A 19,406-nucleotide genomic window follows, 5' to 3' on the forward strand; every position below is an offset into this window, starting at 1 on the left:
GTGTGTGTGTGTGTGTGTGTGTGTGTGTGTGTGTGTGTGTGTGTGTGTGTGTAGAACTAGCTATCAGGGACATAGGATGGCCTTGAACTCAAACTCAGATCTCTGCCTCCCAAGTGCTTGGATTAAAGGCATGAACCATCACCACCAGCCAGCTAAATCTTGATTCTTAAATACAATTTTTAAAGTGAGCTATTAAAGCATGTTACATTTTCTAGTAAAATGATAGATAAAAAGCCAAGTGTGGTGGAACATGCCTACGGTCACGACATTGCGGGGGGGGGGGGGGTCACAGGATCTTCACCTACATCTGAAGCTGTTTTAACTCAAAATAAGCAAGCATAGTTAAGATTAAAAAATTTCTGAATTAGGTGCCAACAAAGTAGTGCTGTTGAGAACTGACCCAGTGCTCTATCCTAAATCTTAGTAAATTCAAAGAGAGACCCTCTCTCCCAGATACTTAACTCCAAAGTACTATAGAAAGTAAGCTTTCAAAAACATTTGTTTAGGTCAAGTGTGTTAATGTGAGCCTCTAACTTTGGCACACAGGAAACTGAAGGAAGAACATGAGTTTAAGGTCAACCTGAGACACATAGTAAGACCTTTCTCTAAAAATGAAAATAACAAAATAAAACAATTCTTCAGAACACATGCCTTTATTCATGTGACAGTGTATAATAGTAAAAGTGTTTTCTAGAAAGATACGGTACTGAACATTTGTATAAAAAAGAGAAACTTGCAAATGTCTGACAGAGAGTCCAAATAAACATGCTTCTTAAGAGAGAAATCCCTCAACACATTAATAAGGTTCCATGAAGGGTTTCTGGTGACACTGTTAAAACTGAACAAAAGCAATCATCTGTGTATACTGATCTAGAAATGATGAGAAAGTAACTGTGTTAGAATTATATAGTTCATAATATTAGCTATTTCCACTCTTTGAACTAAACACACAACTTAAAATAACTCTCCAAGGTCACCTTTAACCCCCTAACTTCAGGTTCTTAAGGTTTTAGCACTTTTACCTTCCTTTATTTAGTTTCTATACTCAAACATTTTCCTGACTTTTTTTAATCACACCCTCAGTTATCAATGCCTATGGATGTGCTAGATCCATAAATGAATTGTCTCTGTTGTGGTTTGAATCTTAAATGTCCCCAAAACCTGTATGTTGAAGACTTAGATTCTCAGTTTGTGAGGTTGCTTGGAAGTTACAGAACCTTTACGGGTAAGGCTTAGTTTAGGTGGACGTTAAGTCAAATAACTATAAATGTAGAATGTCCCCATAAAAGGAAAACTGGGTCTCCTGCCCAGTCCTCTCCCTCTCTGCTCTAAATCCCCCAAGCTGAGTGGCTTGGCTTCACTCCACCATGGTCAGCATCATGAAGTCTGTTCTCCCCACAGGCCCTAAGATAAACCAAGAACCAGAGCCTCTGAAAACACGAACCAAAGCAAATGGTTTCTCCTCAGGTTGATTATCTGGGGTATTTTGTCACAGCAAAAGACTGTGAACTTACATTTTATTTCAGTCTAATGTGACCATGTGGGTGTCAAGTTCAAAAGGGGTGTTAATCTTCATAAACAACCTGACTGAATTTAGTATCTCTAGAAGCATCCCTAGTGCTTGCTTATAAAGATGTTTCCAAAAAGGATTAACCAAGGAAAAAGACCCACCCTGAAGCAGATGGGACACCATTCCTCTGCCTGGGGACTCACAATGATTAAAAGAGGGAAGGAGAAACCCAGCAATCTGCTTCGTGACTGTAGAGATAATATAACCAAATGTCTAACATTCCATCCCCATAACCACTCCTTCCCTGCTATGATGGACTATATCCTTTAACCATGAGCAAAAAAATTAAGATCACACCCCTTGAAGTTGTTTCCTGCTAAAGCACATGGTCAGAGCAACAAAGAAAAGTAACCAAGCTGAGTCAATAGTGCAGAAAAAGGCTCTGGCTGTCAAAGATGATAGAACCCACATGAGGGAAGGTGAGAACCAATTCCCACAAAATGTCCTCTGATCCCCACACGCATGCCCACTCACATACAGAGTAAATAAACAAATGGAATGTTTAAAAGAGAGAGATTGAAGAAGAAAAATAAAACCCAGGTTCCTGCCTCCAACATGGTACTATAGTATAATTTATCTGCTGTCTCAAAGTACCTACTTATTCTTTCCGAATGTCCTAGGAATCTGACCAGCTAGCCTGTGAGTTCTATGAAGACAAATTTTATGTTTATTCTCCATTATGTTCTTAAATTTAGAATAGTTCCTGCTATGTTAAATTAATGGATTAATTTCTCCATCATTTGCTGTATAAAAACCAAAAATAAAAAAATGCACACTATAAATGCCTGGTGAAATTTATGTTAAGACTTTTGGACAATATCGAGGGCACTGAAAATGTAATTGATATTCGTAGCAACTAGCTCTAAAATTAGAGTAAAGATTTCAATGGAGGAGAAATTGGCTATACTGAAACAGAGGAAAAGGGCAGAACAATAAGAAAGCCATCTATAAACTGGGACAAATTATTTAGATCTTAGTACTACTAGTTTACAGAAACTAGTACTAGTACATAGTATAAAGCTAAACTGGCAAAAAGAATCATTCAAGGTAATAAAAGTGTTAAAATCTGAGTTTAATGAATTCCAAAAGACTGTACAAATACACTAGGATTATGATTTAAGGAAAGAAAAGTAATACAGCTCACAGGCTGTAAAGATGGATAGGAGATCCAAGCCAGCTCATTTGAAAGATAAAACTCCAACCTAAGTGAAACTGATAGATCACTTCCAAAGAAAAACATTCAGTTTAAGCCACAGCTAGAACTTGAGAATTCAGAAATGTAGTTCCACACTTTTCCTACTAAAGTAGTTCACTGATCACTCTTTTTTGCTAACTTTAAATAACTGATCATTTGAACAAGTTAGCACCTTTCAAATAAACTCCTTTAGAGACATATCTAAAATTCTAACACTAACAATGAGAAATCTTCAACAGAAAACACCTGATAACCACCCAACCACAAGAAAATCGGTCTATTAAATATCATGCTGAAAATATCAGCATGATGGTCATAATTATTAAATTCAAAGTTCAATTCCAAGCAACTGAACATCTTTACACTACAAACATAATTTTCCTATAGTTACTCACTAAACCTTTGACATTTTAAAGAGAAATACCTATTATTTGGTTCTATTCTGCTCTAATTCTATCCCTACTTGCCATTTTTAACAATCTATATCAGACTAGATTAATATAGTGAGGAATATGAAGTCCTGAAAGTACTCTAAAAAATGTGTAAGGGCTCTCTCTTTTCCATCTTCCTCTCGGAGAGGCAGCTTTGCTTCTGCCTCTCTCCCCACTTCTCTGCTTCCCCCCTTCTCTGTCTCTTTCTCCTCTTCTCTCTCTCTCCCTCCCTCTCTCTCTGTCCCCCCCTTTACCCTTCCTCCTCCATAACCCCCTGAATAAACATTCAACCTCAAAAAAAAATGTGTAAGGATTTTGACTATTTGAAACAATAAATTTTGAATTTTAAGCTGTATAAAAACCAGTTTATAAACTATTTATAATCTATTACACAGTCTCCAAATGGTGGTAAAATAAACTCCAGAAAGAATCAATGACAACTTGGAAAAGTCTGAAAAACAAACAGTACAGGAATGGGAAGAGAACTAGGACATTCCTTTTCCTTTCCTTATTCTTAAACCTACTAATGGGCTACAGAAATAGTTACTGGTCCCAGGCTTTCAGTCTGTCCTTTGTTTAAGTAATGGAAGTTGATTTACCCTCTGACACAGTGCTAGCCTTAAACTACCAGGTACTCACCGAGTTAGGGTAGTTCAAGTAGCAGATCTGACAAGGCATATCCTGTGCTGATGACCTTGTATTCATCTGGCGTGTTCGAGACTTTTTACTTGGATTAATTACATGACACTCAGCAAAGAGCTTCTCCAGGTTTCCATCAAAGTACCTGCATTATTTAAACAGAAAGGATGAGAGCCCAGCAAATAGCACAATTAGAGCTCTCCAAAAAAAAAACTGACTTCCTGTAAGGAAAGATCAATTAACTAAACTAAAATAAACCAAGATCAAACCCATTCTGGGCAAGACAGGAAAATGGCTAAATGACAGCAAACAGAGGATGTGCGTGTGAGGTTGACTTTTGGCTTTTCTTTTAACTTTGTTTTTAAGTAGGCACCTTGAAAGGTTAAGCAATTAGCATTTAACACAACTGTAACTAAAATTTTAGAATAAAAGCTGGGCTACAGCCACTATTACCTGTGAAGAGTAATGCTATTTTAAAATTAGGCTGTATTTTATACAAATGAAATTTACTTTAGTAATAATTTTAAACTATTTTATAAGAGGCAATGATTATATGTCTCACTGTAAACAATACTTGCTTTCCACAAATTCCTCTGAATTATTTCTTTAACATACTGAGAAAGGAGAAGAAAAGAAACAGTGTATCTTAAAACAATTACATCACATAAATTATATGCCTATAGAGCAAATGGTGAACTACTTGGTGGATTATAATGGTAAATGCCAAGGAAAATGTTTCCCAAATGAGTCGTAGTCCCCAGTCCTCTGAAATATCTTTTTGGTTTTGTTTTTTCAAGACAAGGCCCCACTATGTAGCTCTTGCTGGAAACTCACAGATTCTCCTGCCTCTGCCTCCCAAGTGCTGGAATTAAAGGCATGTACCACTACACACGGCCTGAAATATCTTAGTATTTAAAAAGGAAAACAAGAGGTAAATAAAAATATTAATAAAGAATATGCTCAATTATGTTTTTAGCTTTACCCAAGGCTGAAATTACTATTATGTTTGTTAAGTGGGCAAGCTCCTTAATGTATGTGTAGGCCAAAGGTAAACTTTGGTTATTGTTTGCTTTCTGCTTTGTTTTTTGAGACAGAATTTCTTACTGAACCTGGAGCTTACCATTTCGGCTGTACAGACTGGACAGCAAGCTTCAGGGATACCAGTCTCTGCCTACTAGCACTATGGTTATAGATATGCATCATCACACCCAAGTTCTTGTTCTTTCAATGTAGATACTGAGGATCTAAATTCAGGTATTGATGCTCACCAGGCACCACCCACTGAGACATCTCAACCAAGATTTCTAGTATTTTTTAAATTCCTTAATTACATGAGTGTTTATTGAGGGGGGGGCCCTTGTAGAGTCAGTTCTCTCATTTTACCATGTGGGTCCTAGGGCATCTAATTTAGGTATTCCAACTTGGCAGCAAGCACCTTTATTTGCTGAGTGATCTCACCAATCCAGGTTTCCAGTATTTTTTAATGAAGGTTTTCTTAAGCCTTTATGAAAAGTATAGAAATAGATGTTTCTATAGAAAATTCACTCATCCAAGAACAAATCATATTATAATTCTTCTAAGATTAATAAGTATCTTTTTAAGTATTTTAACTATAGTATTTCTCAAGAAATATTCAAACCATCAATCAAAATGTCAACATGTTATAAAGGAAACTCATAAATTTAAAGTTGTCAGTAATTCACGTAAAGTAAATACACATTACGTGAATTACTGACACCTAAAACAATGTGATTCAGATAATGAGAAAAAAAATCTAGCAAAAATCAAAAATGTTTTGTCTTATAAATTTTACCTGAGAAACATAAGTGCAAATTTTATATAAAAGGAGAAAGACTACACTAAACACAAATTTCCTAAAACATCCTTTCCTAAAAAGAAAAATGATGTTAATAAAGACAAACTTTAGTCAGGCGGTGGTGGCGCACGCCTGTAATCCCAGCACTCGGGAGGCAGAGGCAGGTAGATCTCTGTGAATTCGAGGCCAGCCTGGTCTACAAAGGGAGTCCCAGGACAGGCTCCAAAGCTACAGAGAAACCCTGTCTCGAAAAACCAAAAAAAAAAAAAAAAGACAAACTTTGGCTACCCTAAATTACAACACGGAATTGGTGGACTCTCCATACTTTAGTTAACATTCTAGACAACATTTCATGCATACACAGCCACACAGATATATCAATAGTGTACCACACTCTTTGTGTACATACAGCATTCATTTCTTGACTAAACAACATTTGGCAGACATTTGTCACTCAATACATATCTGCACAGTGTTTCATCTTTGTATGTACATACTGTAATATACTGAATAAACCCTATACTGAAGGGCACTTAGATGGTCCACATATATACTATAGTATATGTGTGTATGTATGTATGTATGTACATACACACAACTACAGTTGAATAATGCCTCTTCACATTTCTTTCCACTACAAATGACTCCCTGTAAGGTCTGTGTACAATTTTTGATAAAATATAACTTCTATTATTCTATGGATTTATGACAAAGCTAACTAATTTTTTCACAGTTCTAAGCTTTGTGTGGTATTCAATTTATTGTTAATCATTGGGGAAAATATCAAAGCAAACTTACACACTTCAAACTTGTGTTGCTCCCAGATCAACTACCTATTCACTAACACACTATTTATGAACATGTTCCATGAACATGGGCAAGGATTTTTTTCTTCTCTTCAAGTCACTAAAGTATAAGTCTAATAATCACTTTTAAAGCTATTAATGAGACATCCGATCTTCTTTAGAATATGCTATATACTTTTATTTTTTGATAGTAATATACATTTTTGATTCTTTAAAGACTACATTTTTCAGTCTCATTACTATTATTTTTAATTTTGAGTTTATGGTTTTTGTTTTTTAAACTTCACGCCTATGCCTCCTGAGTGTGAAGAACACAAGTACACATCACTATACTTGGTTTACTATGTTTTAAAGGGTGGATTTCTTTTCATCAGATGTCTTCAAGTCTAAAATGCTTTGGACCCAAAATATCATGATTTTACAAGAGAATAAATTTTCATGTGGGTAAAAATTTCCATCTTTTAAGGTGTCATCATTCAAAGGTTCACAAAGATTTAGACATGCTAAAGTGTTTTTGAGCAAAACAAAACTGAGGTTAAGACATGGCTCAGTGTTTAAAAGCACTGGCTGCTCTTCAGAGAACTGGGGCTTGATTCCCATCATGTACATGGCAGCTCACAACCTTCTGTAACTCTTGTTTCAGAAAATCCAATGCCCTCTTCTGGCTTTCATAGGCAACACACACACACACACACACACACACACACACACACACACACACACAGTAAACATACAGATACACATAAAATCAAAATAAATCTTTTTTTAAGTGTTTACCAAAAAAAAAAAAAAAAAAGCTTCACGTGTTACCTCCTGCCTATAATCCTAGCATTTGAAAGGTAGGGATAAGAAGATGGCCAGCTATAGCAACACAGCAATATCCTGTCTCTAAAAAGGGAGTTAAGGAGTGCATGGTGACAACCACCTTTAACAGCCAATACTCAGGAGAAAGAGGCAGAGGGATCACTGAGTTTGAGGCCAGTTTGCTCTAAATAGCAAGTTCAAGGCTAGCCAGGACTACATAAAGACCCCATGTTTTAAAAACAAAAATTAAATCAAAAACATTTTCTATTCCATCTCCCCACAGCAGGCAGTCCACCAGTGTGAGAAAAGTGTTTGTTAAGCAAGGAGCCTTGCCTGGGTTGTCTGAGGCAAGGCTCCTTGAAAGAAGGGGAGGAGGTAGGGAGAGAGTCAGAGGGAGAGAGAAAAATAATATCTTAGAATCAATTGGAAAGGCATTTATTTTGCATGGGAATTGATAGAATTGTATATACACTGATACTTTACCAATCTGGAAAACTCTCATCCCAAAGACTATCTCTCATTCTCTCCTCTTCTATATTTTTCATCTTTTATTAGATAGCTTCTGAATCTTAGCTTAGTCTGCTCCCGTTTACTATAAATTTTCACTAAGTTACCATTATTTTACATTTCAGTTACAGAAATTGACTTTGACATCTGAAAGACAGTTTGTACTCATCTTTCCTAGTGATAACACACTTGATTTAGTCTATGGCAATTCTAGTATTTGAAGTCCCTGGTTTGGCTGGTTTAATTAGAAAACTAAACTGAAGGGGCCAGCAAGATGGCTCAAGAAGGAAGGATTCTTGCCATCAAGGTCTGAAAATCTGCCTAAAATTCAAGTGCTGGAAAGAATCAACTCCCACAAGTTTTCCTCTGACCTCTACATGCATGAACACATACATACACTTTTGCATGCGTGTGCGCACTCACACACACAAGTAAATAAGCAAACAAAGTTGGGGGGAGTAAAATAAGTAGTTTGAGGTCTTAAGTTTGTTGCTGTTAGGGAAAAAGAGACAATAATAGTTTGTGATCATCTTAACCCAAGTTTAAAGCTTTAGATTTTCTAAGCCACTTCACTGATGTAAGTCCAGGCTTCACAAAAAGTAGTGTATCAAATTCGACCATACTTCACTGGCCCGGTACTCCTTTTCTTAGCTCCATTCTTCATCCAACTAACTCTTCTGGATTAGTATTACAGACTGGGAATCTTGGCTTATTTTCTCCAGATTCAGGCTTCGTTGAGCCTTCCCATCCAATTCCGTATTACTAACACTTTTATGTTCTAATTTTTTAAAATATGTTTCAGGATTTCATCTAACCATTCCCATTATCTTTAGGGGAAGAGCCCAAATTACTAGCAGGTTCCCTGAACATCCTTTATTTTTCTTTCACATAAAATTCTACATCACTTCTACCTAATCTTTCCTACCTACTTAACTGTCATTGCTCACACTAGGCCAATATTTTCCTTTAATCTAGGTGTGTGTATGTGTGTGTTTGTTGTTGTTTTCTGAGACAAGGTTTCTCTGTTATAATCTATAGCTGTCCTGGAACTCAATCTATAGTCTAGGCTGGCCTGGAAATCACACAGATCTGCATCCCCTGCCTCCCTGAGTGCTGAGATTAAAGGCGTGCACGGCACCACCATCTGGATAATCTAGAGTAATATTAAAACTACTTTTCTTAAAAACTTCCTGAGCTGAGCGTGGTGGCTCATACCTTTAATCCCAGAACTCAGGAGGCAGAGGCAGGTGTACGTCTCTAAATTCAAGGTCAGCCTGATCTACATAGTAAATTCCTGGACAACCAGGGCTACAAATAAAATTTTACGTTTTCCCTTCTCTTTCTTTAGCCGCTGTGTATTGTTCAATACATGCTCTTTAACTTTCTTCCCTTGCTTGGTTCTTTTTTTCTACCAGAAATGCGTAAGTTCTCATGTTTCCATATCCTCCATAACCCCAACAAATGTCATTCAACAATGAATGTTTTTCTACCCAGATCAGAGGTAGTTTGTTTATTCCCAAACAATGCTAAGTACTGTGACGAAAAAGACTGCTGTCTGTCCGCTAAATACCACACCAACTCAACCTGTATTGTAGACATAACTGATACATTTCCAAAGATTATTGTACTTTCTGGAGCCTTGAGAAAGCAGATAAACTACGGAAAACAGCAAAGAAAAAACATTTGTGGGAGATTTTATTGTTTTGTGTTTTGTTTTGAGTCAGGGTCTTACGAGGTATCCCGAATTAGCCTCGGATTCTCAATCCTCCTGCCTTAGCCTTTCTAGTACAGGCATTACAGGCATGTACTAACACACTGGCTAGGAAAACTCACTTCAGATAAAGTAACTAACAAAGAAAATTGCTTCAAGATCATACATCTAATAAGTGGAGCAACAGAAATCCTAGGTTTACACTACAGAGTGATGAGACATTTATCTATTTCCATCCACAACTGTCAAAAACAACTGAACAGGAAAAAAAATTTACACTATAAAAGAATGACAAATGTCACTTTAAAAGCAAGGTTTCTGAAAAACCAAATTCACATGAAACATGTTAGAGAGACAGCTAAGAAAAGCTCTAGTAGTATCATAGACTACCCCAACCACTTCACTAAGTAGGTATTAGTATTTCATAACAAAAACACAAAGCCTTTTGAAATACAAGTCAGGAAAGGATGACACCATCCTTAAGAATACTTTTCTTTCCTCTGCTCTGAAGTAGTAAGCTTCAGAACAACAAAACCTGGGAAAGACAAGGAAGTGGTAGCACACACTAGAGCCCTAGGACTTGGAAGTCTGAGTAACGTTTACCTCAACCATGAATCTGTAAGACTAGCATGGACAAACATAGTAAGACCCCACCTCAAACACTTACATCTCTTTTCACTTTATACCTTCCAGTTAATTCATTAACATCCATTTTATATACTAACAACTAAAATGACTTAAAACTTACAAAGTAGTCACTATAACTCTGAAATGCCAAGGGAAAATAAAAAGAGTGTTTCACTTGTTTTAAACTCTAAAAGGAATTCCATTTTGGTGTCTTGTTCTAAAATCTGTACAAATAAAACATGATTAACATTCATGTCACAATGTTTAATAAAGTTTTATTTAAGAACAGAAAATAGTTGACTAAAGTATTTTCTAGAGCCAGTGAAATGCTTTGGTGAGTTCAGATACTTGCTATCAAACCTGTTAACTTCAGTCCAGTTTCTGGAAACCACGGGTCAACCCTTGGAACTCGCAGTCACTGGCTCAGATCGAATTGACTCTCCTAGTTTTTCCTGTTTTTCAAAGCCCAAAGCCAGTGTCTAGAATTATTAAAGAATTTTGAAACGACACACAGAAACAGTTTATCTGTAGAGGCCGGGACAACTTGCAGAAATTTTTTTTTCTTCCACAGTTCTAAGGATCAAACTCAGAACATCAGGCACACATGGCAAGTGATTTTTACCTGCTAACCCATTTTTGCCAGAACCCTTCCTTTTAAGGCTTTTATTCTACTGATGTACAATATGAAAACAGAAACCATGATACAAAGTAGAAAGGTTGGTTAGAAGAGGCTTTTTTTAGTCTTGGCTCCCAAAAAGAAGAGAAAGAACAACTCAGGTTTGCTCTCCCCTCCTTTCTCTGGGGGACTCATTTAGCAGTTTATAAAAACCTTAGCACTGAAAGAAGGTTCAAGGGAGAATTCAACAGAGAAAGAGATAACCATCTTCCAGATGCTGCTGAGCTACTACTCTTCCCATGCCCCTATGCTGACAAAAGTCGAGCAATAATGTCTGTGCCCCAGGCAGTAACTGGGCCTCCACCTCCACTTAAACACTACTTCTTGTGCTTTTCTGGTAGCACAGCCTTCATATCTGATTCTCAGGCTGTAAAAGAAATATTTTTGGGAAGTGGCAGACCTATCTGCTCTTAAACAGGTATCAAGAAATCCTTTGTCATAGCTTCCCAGGTAACTGGACATCAATGCCTTGTTTCTCAATGTCTTTTCCACTTAGCCTCTTAAAATTTGTTTTTAACTGCTAACTCTACTATACTAGAAAATGAAGAGGCTTAAGATCTGGGGTAATGGGAGCAATATCACATAAGAACTATGAGTGCAAGATAAAAGATTGTTGCTCCAGCTGATTCTCTACTCTGCTTCATCCAGGAGCATGAGAAAAACCGGGAAAGTACAGAAAATCCCATTTAAATTATTGGTATTGAACAGGAGAGAAAGACATGGGGTTGTGGAGAACACAGGCAGACACAGAGGGAAAGAGACAAAGAGGGAGAGGAAGAGAGCAAGTGCACTTAATGGTGGAGCTTCTGCTTGGCATGCACATGCCTCCTGGGCTTGATTCCCCAGCACAACAAAAGAAAACTAAGAAAGGAAAAAAGTCTGAGAAGCTGTTATAACAACGGAAGACAATGAATTCATAAAATTGCCCTTTCTCTACCCTTTACCAAAAATGTATAATTTTAAAGAATAAATCACATTTATTTTTACAATGTGGCATATTTGTTTAAATATAGACTAAGAGGCACAGAGACAAATTAAAAATGTTTTATTTCCCTTAAAGTACCATGAACTCCAGGCTCTATGGCTCATTGATGAGTAATCAAAAGATACACTAATATGGTTTGTTATATTAGAAGAAAACAGGAAGGAAATTGAAAACATTTCACAATTTTGAGAAAAATAATGTAAGTACAACAAAATAAGCAGAAACAATACCTAAATACACTGTGTGTTATTTCGGGTGTAAAGCTAGCCATGCGGGAGCTGGGCGGCACAAAAATCAGACCCGCTCGTCTCATCACTACAGTTGCCAGTTCTCCATCCCTTTTCTTTGGGGGATAAGTTTGAGTGTAAAGCTCATACTGGTTTAGAACTCAACATATAACCAAGGTCTCTGACTCTTAATACTTCTGCTTCAACCTCCCAACTGCTGGGATTATAGGCATGTGCCCATGATACCTGGCCTTTTTTCCTTGAGGAGCAGGGTGCTAACTATGGAGTCTTGATTGGCTTGAAGCTCACTATGAGACTAGACTTGAACTCAAGAGACTTCCCTGCCTCTGTCTCCGAAGTGTTGGAATTAAAGGTGTGTCATCATGTCGGCATTTTGCCAGTTTTTAATCAGGTTGTTTTGTTGTTGAGTTCTAAGACTTCTTTGTGTATTTGGGTTACAAGTCCTTTCTTTAACAGCAAACTTTTTCTCTCCACCCTTGGCTTTGATATTTCCATTTTCAAAATTTACTTTAAAATTTTTTGTTTTATATATTTTTTAATTCTCTATCTCAGTCATGCCGGCTTTTATGCTAAATATCCTACCTGTCTGAGTTTATTTTTCTAACTTTTTGTTTCAAAAGCTTGATCCCATTTCACCTCGTTATTTTTTTATAATAAATACAGCTAAAACTGAACATTTCCATGTACCTTTTCTTTTCTCTTCAGACACATTTCATATCTTTATGTATTCTCATTTACTTCCAATTATTTTGGTACATGGACAGTCAACAGTTGAACACAGTGGCTTCACTGAAAAGGATGTGGCAGGAGAACTGTATGAGTTTGAGGACCACCTAGGTATACAGTGAGTTCCTGGACAGTCTGGAGTACAAGAACAATGCAAATCCTTGTCCCAAAAGAAAAAAACAGTTTTAAAAAAAACCATGCACCTCCCCCAAATTTCACAAGAATAGTAAATAGTTAATAATGTTAGTGAGAGAAATAAGGCAACTAATAGTTCCCACAAAACCGAGTAACGTTATAAAGAGAATAGCTCACAGTTTGGGGGGGGGGGCACCACTCAAGACAGCAAAAGACCAGAAAAGATAAAGAAAAATAACTCAATTTAAAAATAATGTTCAGATGTAGTGGGTCACACCTGTAATCCCCATTACTCAGGAGGATCTCTGTAAGTTTCAGCCCAGTCTGGACATATAGCAAGTCCAGGCCAGTCAAGTATATATTCAGTGACAAATGGTCTTTGGGGGCTAGGGAAGCAGCCCAAGATGGTGATGTGTATCCATAATACCAGCACTCAGAAATGTAGGCAGGAGCACAAGACCAGAAGGGGCTGCATGAGACCCACTACAATGAGATGGCTCAGAAGTTTAAAATGCTCACTGCCATATATGGTGAAATGAGTTAGATCCCAGGGACTTACATAAGAGAAAAATGAACACTAGTAGCTGTCCTCTGACCTCTACATGTCATACATTAATATACAGACACACATAAATGACTGCCCCCCAAAAAAGACTTTTTTTTAAAGAATCAAGAAATCAGGGATAGGGCTGGAGAGATGGCTCAGTGGTTAAGAGCATTTCCTGCTCTTCCAAAGGTCCTGAGTTCAATTCCCAGCAACCACATGGTGGCTCACAACCATCTGGAATGAGGTCTGGTGCCCTCTCCTGGCCTGCAGACATACACACAGACAGAATATTGTATACATAATAAATAAATAAATATTTAAAAAAAAAAAGAAATCAGGGATGGAGAAACAGCACTAGCTACTGCTTACCAAAAATATAAATTATCATCAAATTATCAAGCTGAGTGGGAAAGAGGAAAGGATAAAGAACAAATATGTGTTTTTATCATACAGAAAAAGGATACAGACATTGTACCCATATATAAGTATCATTTTATGACTGTGTATAAAAACTATTAGGAAAGCTGAAACGTCAAACATGAACATCCTCAACACACCTCTTCTCTTCTCCTCTTCCCCCATTTCCCTTCCTTCTATCCCCACCCAACACTGCCAATTTTGTCAGGCGATCTTGTCTGTTTCCAGTTTCCAGGTGGGCCTATATATGTTTTTCTTTGGGTTCACCTTATTACTTAGCTTCTCTGGGATCATGAACTGTGAGCTCAATGACCTTTGTTTATATCTAGTATCTACTTATGAGTGAGTACATACCATATTCATCTTTTTGGGTCTGGGTTACTTCACTCAGGATAGTGTTTTCTAATTACATCCATTTGCATGCAAAATTCAAGATGTCACTGTTTATTACTGCTGAGTAGTAGTACTCTAATGTGTAAATGTGCCACAATTTCTTTATCTTCAGTTAAGGGGCATCTAAGCTGTTCCCAGGTTCTGGTTATTACAAATAATGCTGCTATGAACATAGTTAAACAAATAATAGTTGAGATGCAGGAAGGACAGATATGAGAGCAAGGACAAAGATATCTTGATTGAGGGAGCCATTATGGGGTTAGCAAGAAACCTGGCTCTAGAAAAATTCCCAGGAATCCACAAGGATGACCCCAGATAAGACCTTAAGCAACAGAGGAGAGGGTTTCAGAACTGGCCTTGCCCTGTAGTCAGACTGATGATTATCTTAAGTATCACCAAAGAACCTTCGTCTAACAACAGATGGAAAAAGAGGCTGAGACCCACATCAGAGCACTGAACTGAGCTCCCAAGATTCAGTCAAGAGTGGAAGGAATGAGAATATGAGCAAAGAGGTCAAGACCATGAAGGGTTCATCCACTGAAACAGTTTACCTGAGCTAATGGGAGCTCACCAACTTCAGCTGGACTAGGAAATAACAAGCATAGAACCAAACTAGTCCCTTTGAATGTGGTTGACAATTGTATGGCGGGGGAAGACTGAGGGGCCACTGGCAGTGGCACTGGATTTATCTTTACTGCATGTACTGGCTATTTTGGATCCTATTCTCTTTGGATGTACACCTTGCTCAGCCTAGATGTAGTAGAAAGGGCCTTCGATTTTCTACAAAGCAAAGTGCCTTACCCTCTCTTAGGATTAAATGGGGTGGGTGGGAGGGTGTGTGGAAGGAATGGGAAAAGGGGAGAGTGGGAATTTAAACTGGTATTTTAAAAATAAAAATCTAATAAATTAAAAATCACTCCGAACACCCCCCAAAAATACCATGAACATCAGTAGAGAATAATAAAAGAAAACCAAGCCAGGCAGTGGTGGTGCACACCTTTAATCCCAGCACTCGGGAGGCAGAGGCAGGCGGATCTCTGTGAGTTCGAGGACAGCCTGGTCTACAAGAGCAAGTTCCAGGACAAGCTCCAAAGTCACAGAGGACAAAAAAAAACCAAAAAACAAAAAAAAAAGCCAAAATAAGAAAGAAAACCAATGATGTCAACAAAATAAACAAACAAAAATATGGTAGAGTGCAACTTAAAATAGAAATCGCAAATCTAAACAGAAATTATAAAACAGGAATATACATTTAGAGCTTTTAAATTTCTTTAAAAGTTACCTTTATTTTGTTTAGAAAAGTTGTATTTAAAAACAATCAATGAAGGGTGAATATTCAGAATCATAAAATACATAAAATGCTTTAAAATGAAACATAATAGTGATAACAAAGTATAGTATTTAAGTGGAAAATGTTTTCAGCAGTGTTACAAAAGAAAACTCAAGACTATATTGCAAATTGAAAACTTTTTCTTGAAAGTATCATAAAATAAACCTCAAAGTAAGTGACAATAAAATTAAGAAACACCACTGACAAAAGATAGCAAGACACATTTGGGGGGTGGGGAGATCAGAATAGTTAAGTATTTATCCTTCACAAGCTCAGGAAAAATTGAATGCAATGCACTTAAGACAAGGCTTTAGAGACCAACAAATAAGTTCAAGTCTTTGTTACAAAACTAAGCTGAATAACTTAAGACTCAAAACAAGTTTCTACATCAAGTAAGTGGAGGCAACAGTTTCTAGTACTTAAAAAACTATGAGGAAAGCCAGGCGGTGGTGGCGCACGCCCGTAATCCCAGCACTCGGGAGATAGAGGCAGGCGGATCTCTGGGAGTTCGAGACCAGCCTGGTCTACAGAGCTAGTTCCAGGACAGGCTCCAAAGCCACAAAGAAACCCTGTCTCGAAAAATCAAAAAAAAAAAAAAAAAACCTATGAGGAGAAAGGGCATAGTGGCTCGTGCCTTTAGTCCCATCAGAGACAGAGTCGGGGACAGGAAGATCTGTGTGAGTTTGAGGCCAGTCTTTTCTACATAGTGTTCAAGCTAGCCAGAGCTGCAGTGAGATTCTAAAAACAAAACAAAAAGACAACCAAAAAACCATCAAAAGAATTAAATCAAATAGTATCTAACAAAGTTCTCAATAATTTACTATTAACTTATAACTCAGATATAAGGTGTATAAAATGAGTTACATTTCTAATATTACTTAATATCAGACTTACACAGCACTTTGAATATGAAAGTAGAATGGGAAAATTTTTCCATTCATTTCTCACAATACTCATCAGTCCCCAACAAGCTGCAATTTTTGCAATTAAGATTGCTAATAAAGTTAGTAAGAGTAAAATGAAAACCGTTACCCTGACAACAGCCCCCAAATACCCAATCTAAGGAACCAAGGAGAAGGTTAATACTGTCAGTCTCAATCTCAATAACTTTTACTCTTTTAAAAATAGATACATTTTGAGAGGCAAACTTTGTAAAACATCCAGAGCCTATTCCTGCTCTAAAATCAGAGAACCAAGTAAAGTATCTAGTTTGACAGCTAGAAAACCTAACCAACTTCATTTTTGTTTTTCCTGAATGTCATTTATATTTCTAATATAAATTTAAAATTCATGAATAATAAATCCTTAGTGACTAATAAGAAAGATCTTGTGTTTCAAGAACATTAGTAAATGCTTTTTTAAATCTGCTTTTAGTTTGTAATATTCAAGAAGATATATCAAATAAGCTGAAATAAAGTTTTCTATTTCATTTCCAAAATAAAGCAGAATTTAACCTGAATTTCCTAACACTAACCTGACTGCAAAATTTTTAATACAGGAAACAGCAGCAATTATAACTTACACATTGGTTTGTTCGCTATTATAAAAATCAATTTTTGCTTAAAATTCAGTTCAATGGGCTTTCTTTGTTACTTTTAAGTACAAAGCTAAAAAATACAAGTTCCTTACCTTTCCATTAGCTTCTCTTTATCCCAATTGAAGTGGCTAAGGAGTATTCTCGTGATAGTTGCTGGATTCTGAAGAAGAAGGGAAAAAAACATTTTGAAGTAATTGTATCTCACTGATCTTTTTTTGTATGTGTGTGCTTTTCTGTGTAATTCAGGATGGCCTTCAATTCATACTTCTCTTGTTTAAGCATCATAGGTGCTGGGATTACAAGAATGCACCAAACCCAGCTCTTTCACAGATATGTAAGAACTTCTACGCTAAATTTCAAGTTCCCTAATAATGCACCCAAACTTCCTATCCTAATATATTTCTTTTATGTACCATTGCTGAAAGCACAAAAGCACTGCTGTACCAAGTCCCACCCACAATACCCTTTTCCTAGATAAACATGTCCCCAAGGAGATATAAATTTTTAGTTGTATGATCAAGATTATTTAAATAGTTTTCCATATAATATCTCATTCTTTATAGGGTTCAAAATAAGCCAAAAAGAAAAATGATGACAATTATTGTAGTAAGCTAATTAAAGTCACCTACACCTATAACCTCACCTGAGGAAAGAAAGAATGAGCCAGGCAGTGGTGGTGCACATCTCCTGAGTGCTGTGGATGCAGAGGGAGGCAGATTTCTGTGAGTTTAAGGCCAGTCAGAGCTGTTACAGAGACACCCTGTCTCAAAAAAACAAGAAAGAAAGAAGGGGGGGAGGGGGAGAGAAAGAAAAAAGGAGGGAGGGAGGGTAGGTGGGAGAGAAAGAAGCCAGTCCATACTACATAGCAAGACCCTATCTTGAAAAGCAAAGCAAAAATATAAGGCATTGGGTAATTTGTTGCACTGAGTACTTAACAGACTACTGAATCAGCACTCTAAATATAATTAATAAAATCTCTAAGACCAAAGTATTGAATTGTTCAAAGTTATCCAAAGTGTGTTAGACATATTTAACCAAACGAACAAAGTACCTGTACCAGGCAATGAAAGACACAGTGTGTACTCCTGGAGTGCTCTTTCACATTAGGTTATTTATAGAAGGAAAAGTTAGAACTCTGAAATCAAAGTTTCCTGTTGTCACAAAAATTCCCTCTTCCCATTAAACTAGCAAGTCTACTACTAGAACACACCACTTTCAAAACTGAAAACATAATGGGGCATGGTGTGCTGGCTCACCTATACTCTTAAAACTTGGGTGGCTAAGGCAGAATTCCTGAGTTCCAAGCTAGTCAGTGCCACAGAATGAGAACCTGTCTCTAAAACAGAAACTCAATAAAACAGAAACTCAATAGGGCTTGAGTGATCAGGAAAATTTGATTCATTCAAAGATATGAGCGCTCATGACAGTGCAGGAAACAGAGCTTAAACTCAGATTTGTTCTACTTAGATTTCATATAAAAATTTCTACATCAAAGAGGATTTCAAAAATTATTTCTGTAGCTTAAAATTTCCTCTCAATATGGTTAATAATGGTATTAGTTAAGTACTGATTTAAAATAATCTAATATGGGGGCTGGAGAGATGGCTCAGTGGTTAAGAGCACTGGCTGTTCTTCCAGAGGACCCAGGTTCAATTCTCAGCAACCATATGACAGTTCACAACAGTCTCTAACTCCAGTTCCAGGGGATCGGACACCCTCACAGACAAATACAGACAAAACACCAATGCACATAAAATAAATAATTTAAAATAATCTAATCTAAAAGTATCATGAAAGGTATCTCTAACAATACCATTTGTTGCCAAAAACAAATAAACAAACAAAAAACCACACGCATCATCCCCACCCATTCCCCCAAAAAGGCCAATCATCAAAGTAGTATTCTACGCATCCAGGCATATATTAATAGTCTATCTCTTAGTTCTTATTCAGACATCCTAAGAATCTTCTTTAAAATCATACTCCAGACAAATATGAATCTCTAAGAGTTAAGATATAAAAAGGAAAATGACTAAACTGATCCTAAATCTTATTATGGAATCAAAATTAAGTCTAGTAATAATAACTAGCCTTGCTTGATTATAACTTTATCTCTATGCTAGGTCGTGGAACACGCCTTTAATCCCAGCACTTGGGAGGCAGAGGCAGAGGGATCTCTGTGAGTTCCAGGCCAGCCTGGTCTACAAGAGCTAGTTCCAGGACAGGTTCCAAAGCTACAGAGAAGCCCTATCTTGGAAAACAAACAAACAAAAACAAAAAGCTTAAGATTCTCTTGCCTTAACCTC

General features: G+C 37.0%; 1 protein-coding gene across 1 annotated transcript in view; it reads right to left on the minus strand.

Annotated features, from left to right (window-relative positions):
* Arih1 (ariadne RBR E3 ubiquitin protein ligase 1) overlaps nt 1–19,406 on the minus strand; it is a 104,997-nt gene that overhangs the window by 52,532 nt on the left and 33,059 nt on the right. The window contains exons 2-3 of the mRNA XM_005369499.3: nt 17,193–17,260; nt 3,836–3,980 (exon numbers count right to left, since the gene is read on the minus strand). Of these exons, the coding sequence (XP_005369556.1) occupies nt 3,836–3,980; nt 17,193–17,260 (213 nt within the window). The remainder of the gene's footprint in view (nt 1–3,835; nt 3,981–17,192; nt 17,261–19,406) is intronic.

Source organism: Microtus ochrogaster, unplaced genomic scaffold, assembly GCF_000317375.1.
Source record: "Microtus ochrogaster isolate Prairie Vole_2 unplaced genomic scaffold, MicOch1.0 UNK49, whole genome shotgun sequence".
NCBI lineage: Eukaryota > Metazoa > Chordata > Mammalia > Rodentia > Cricetidae > Microtus > Microtus ochrogaster.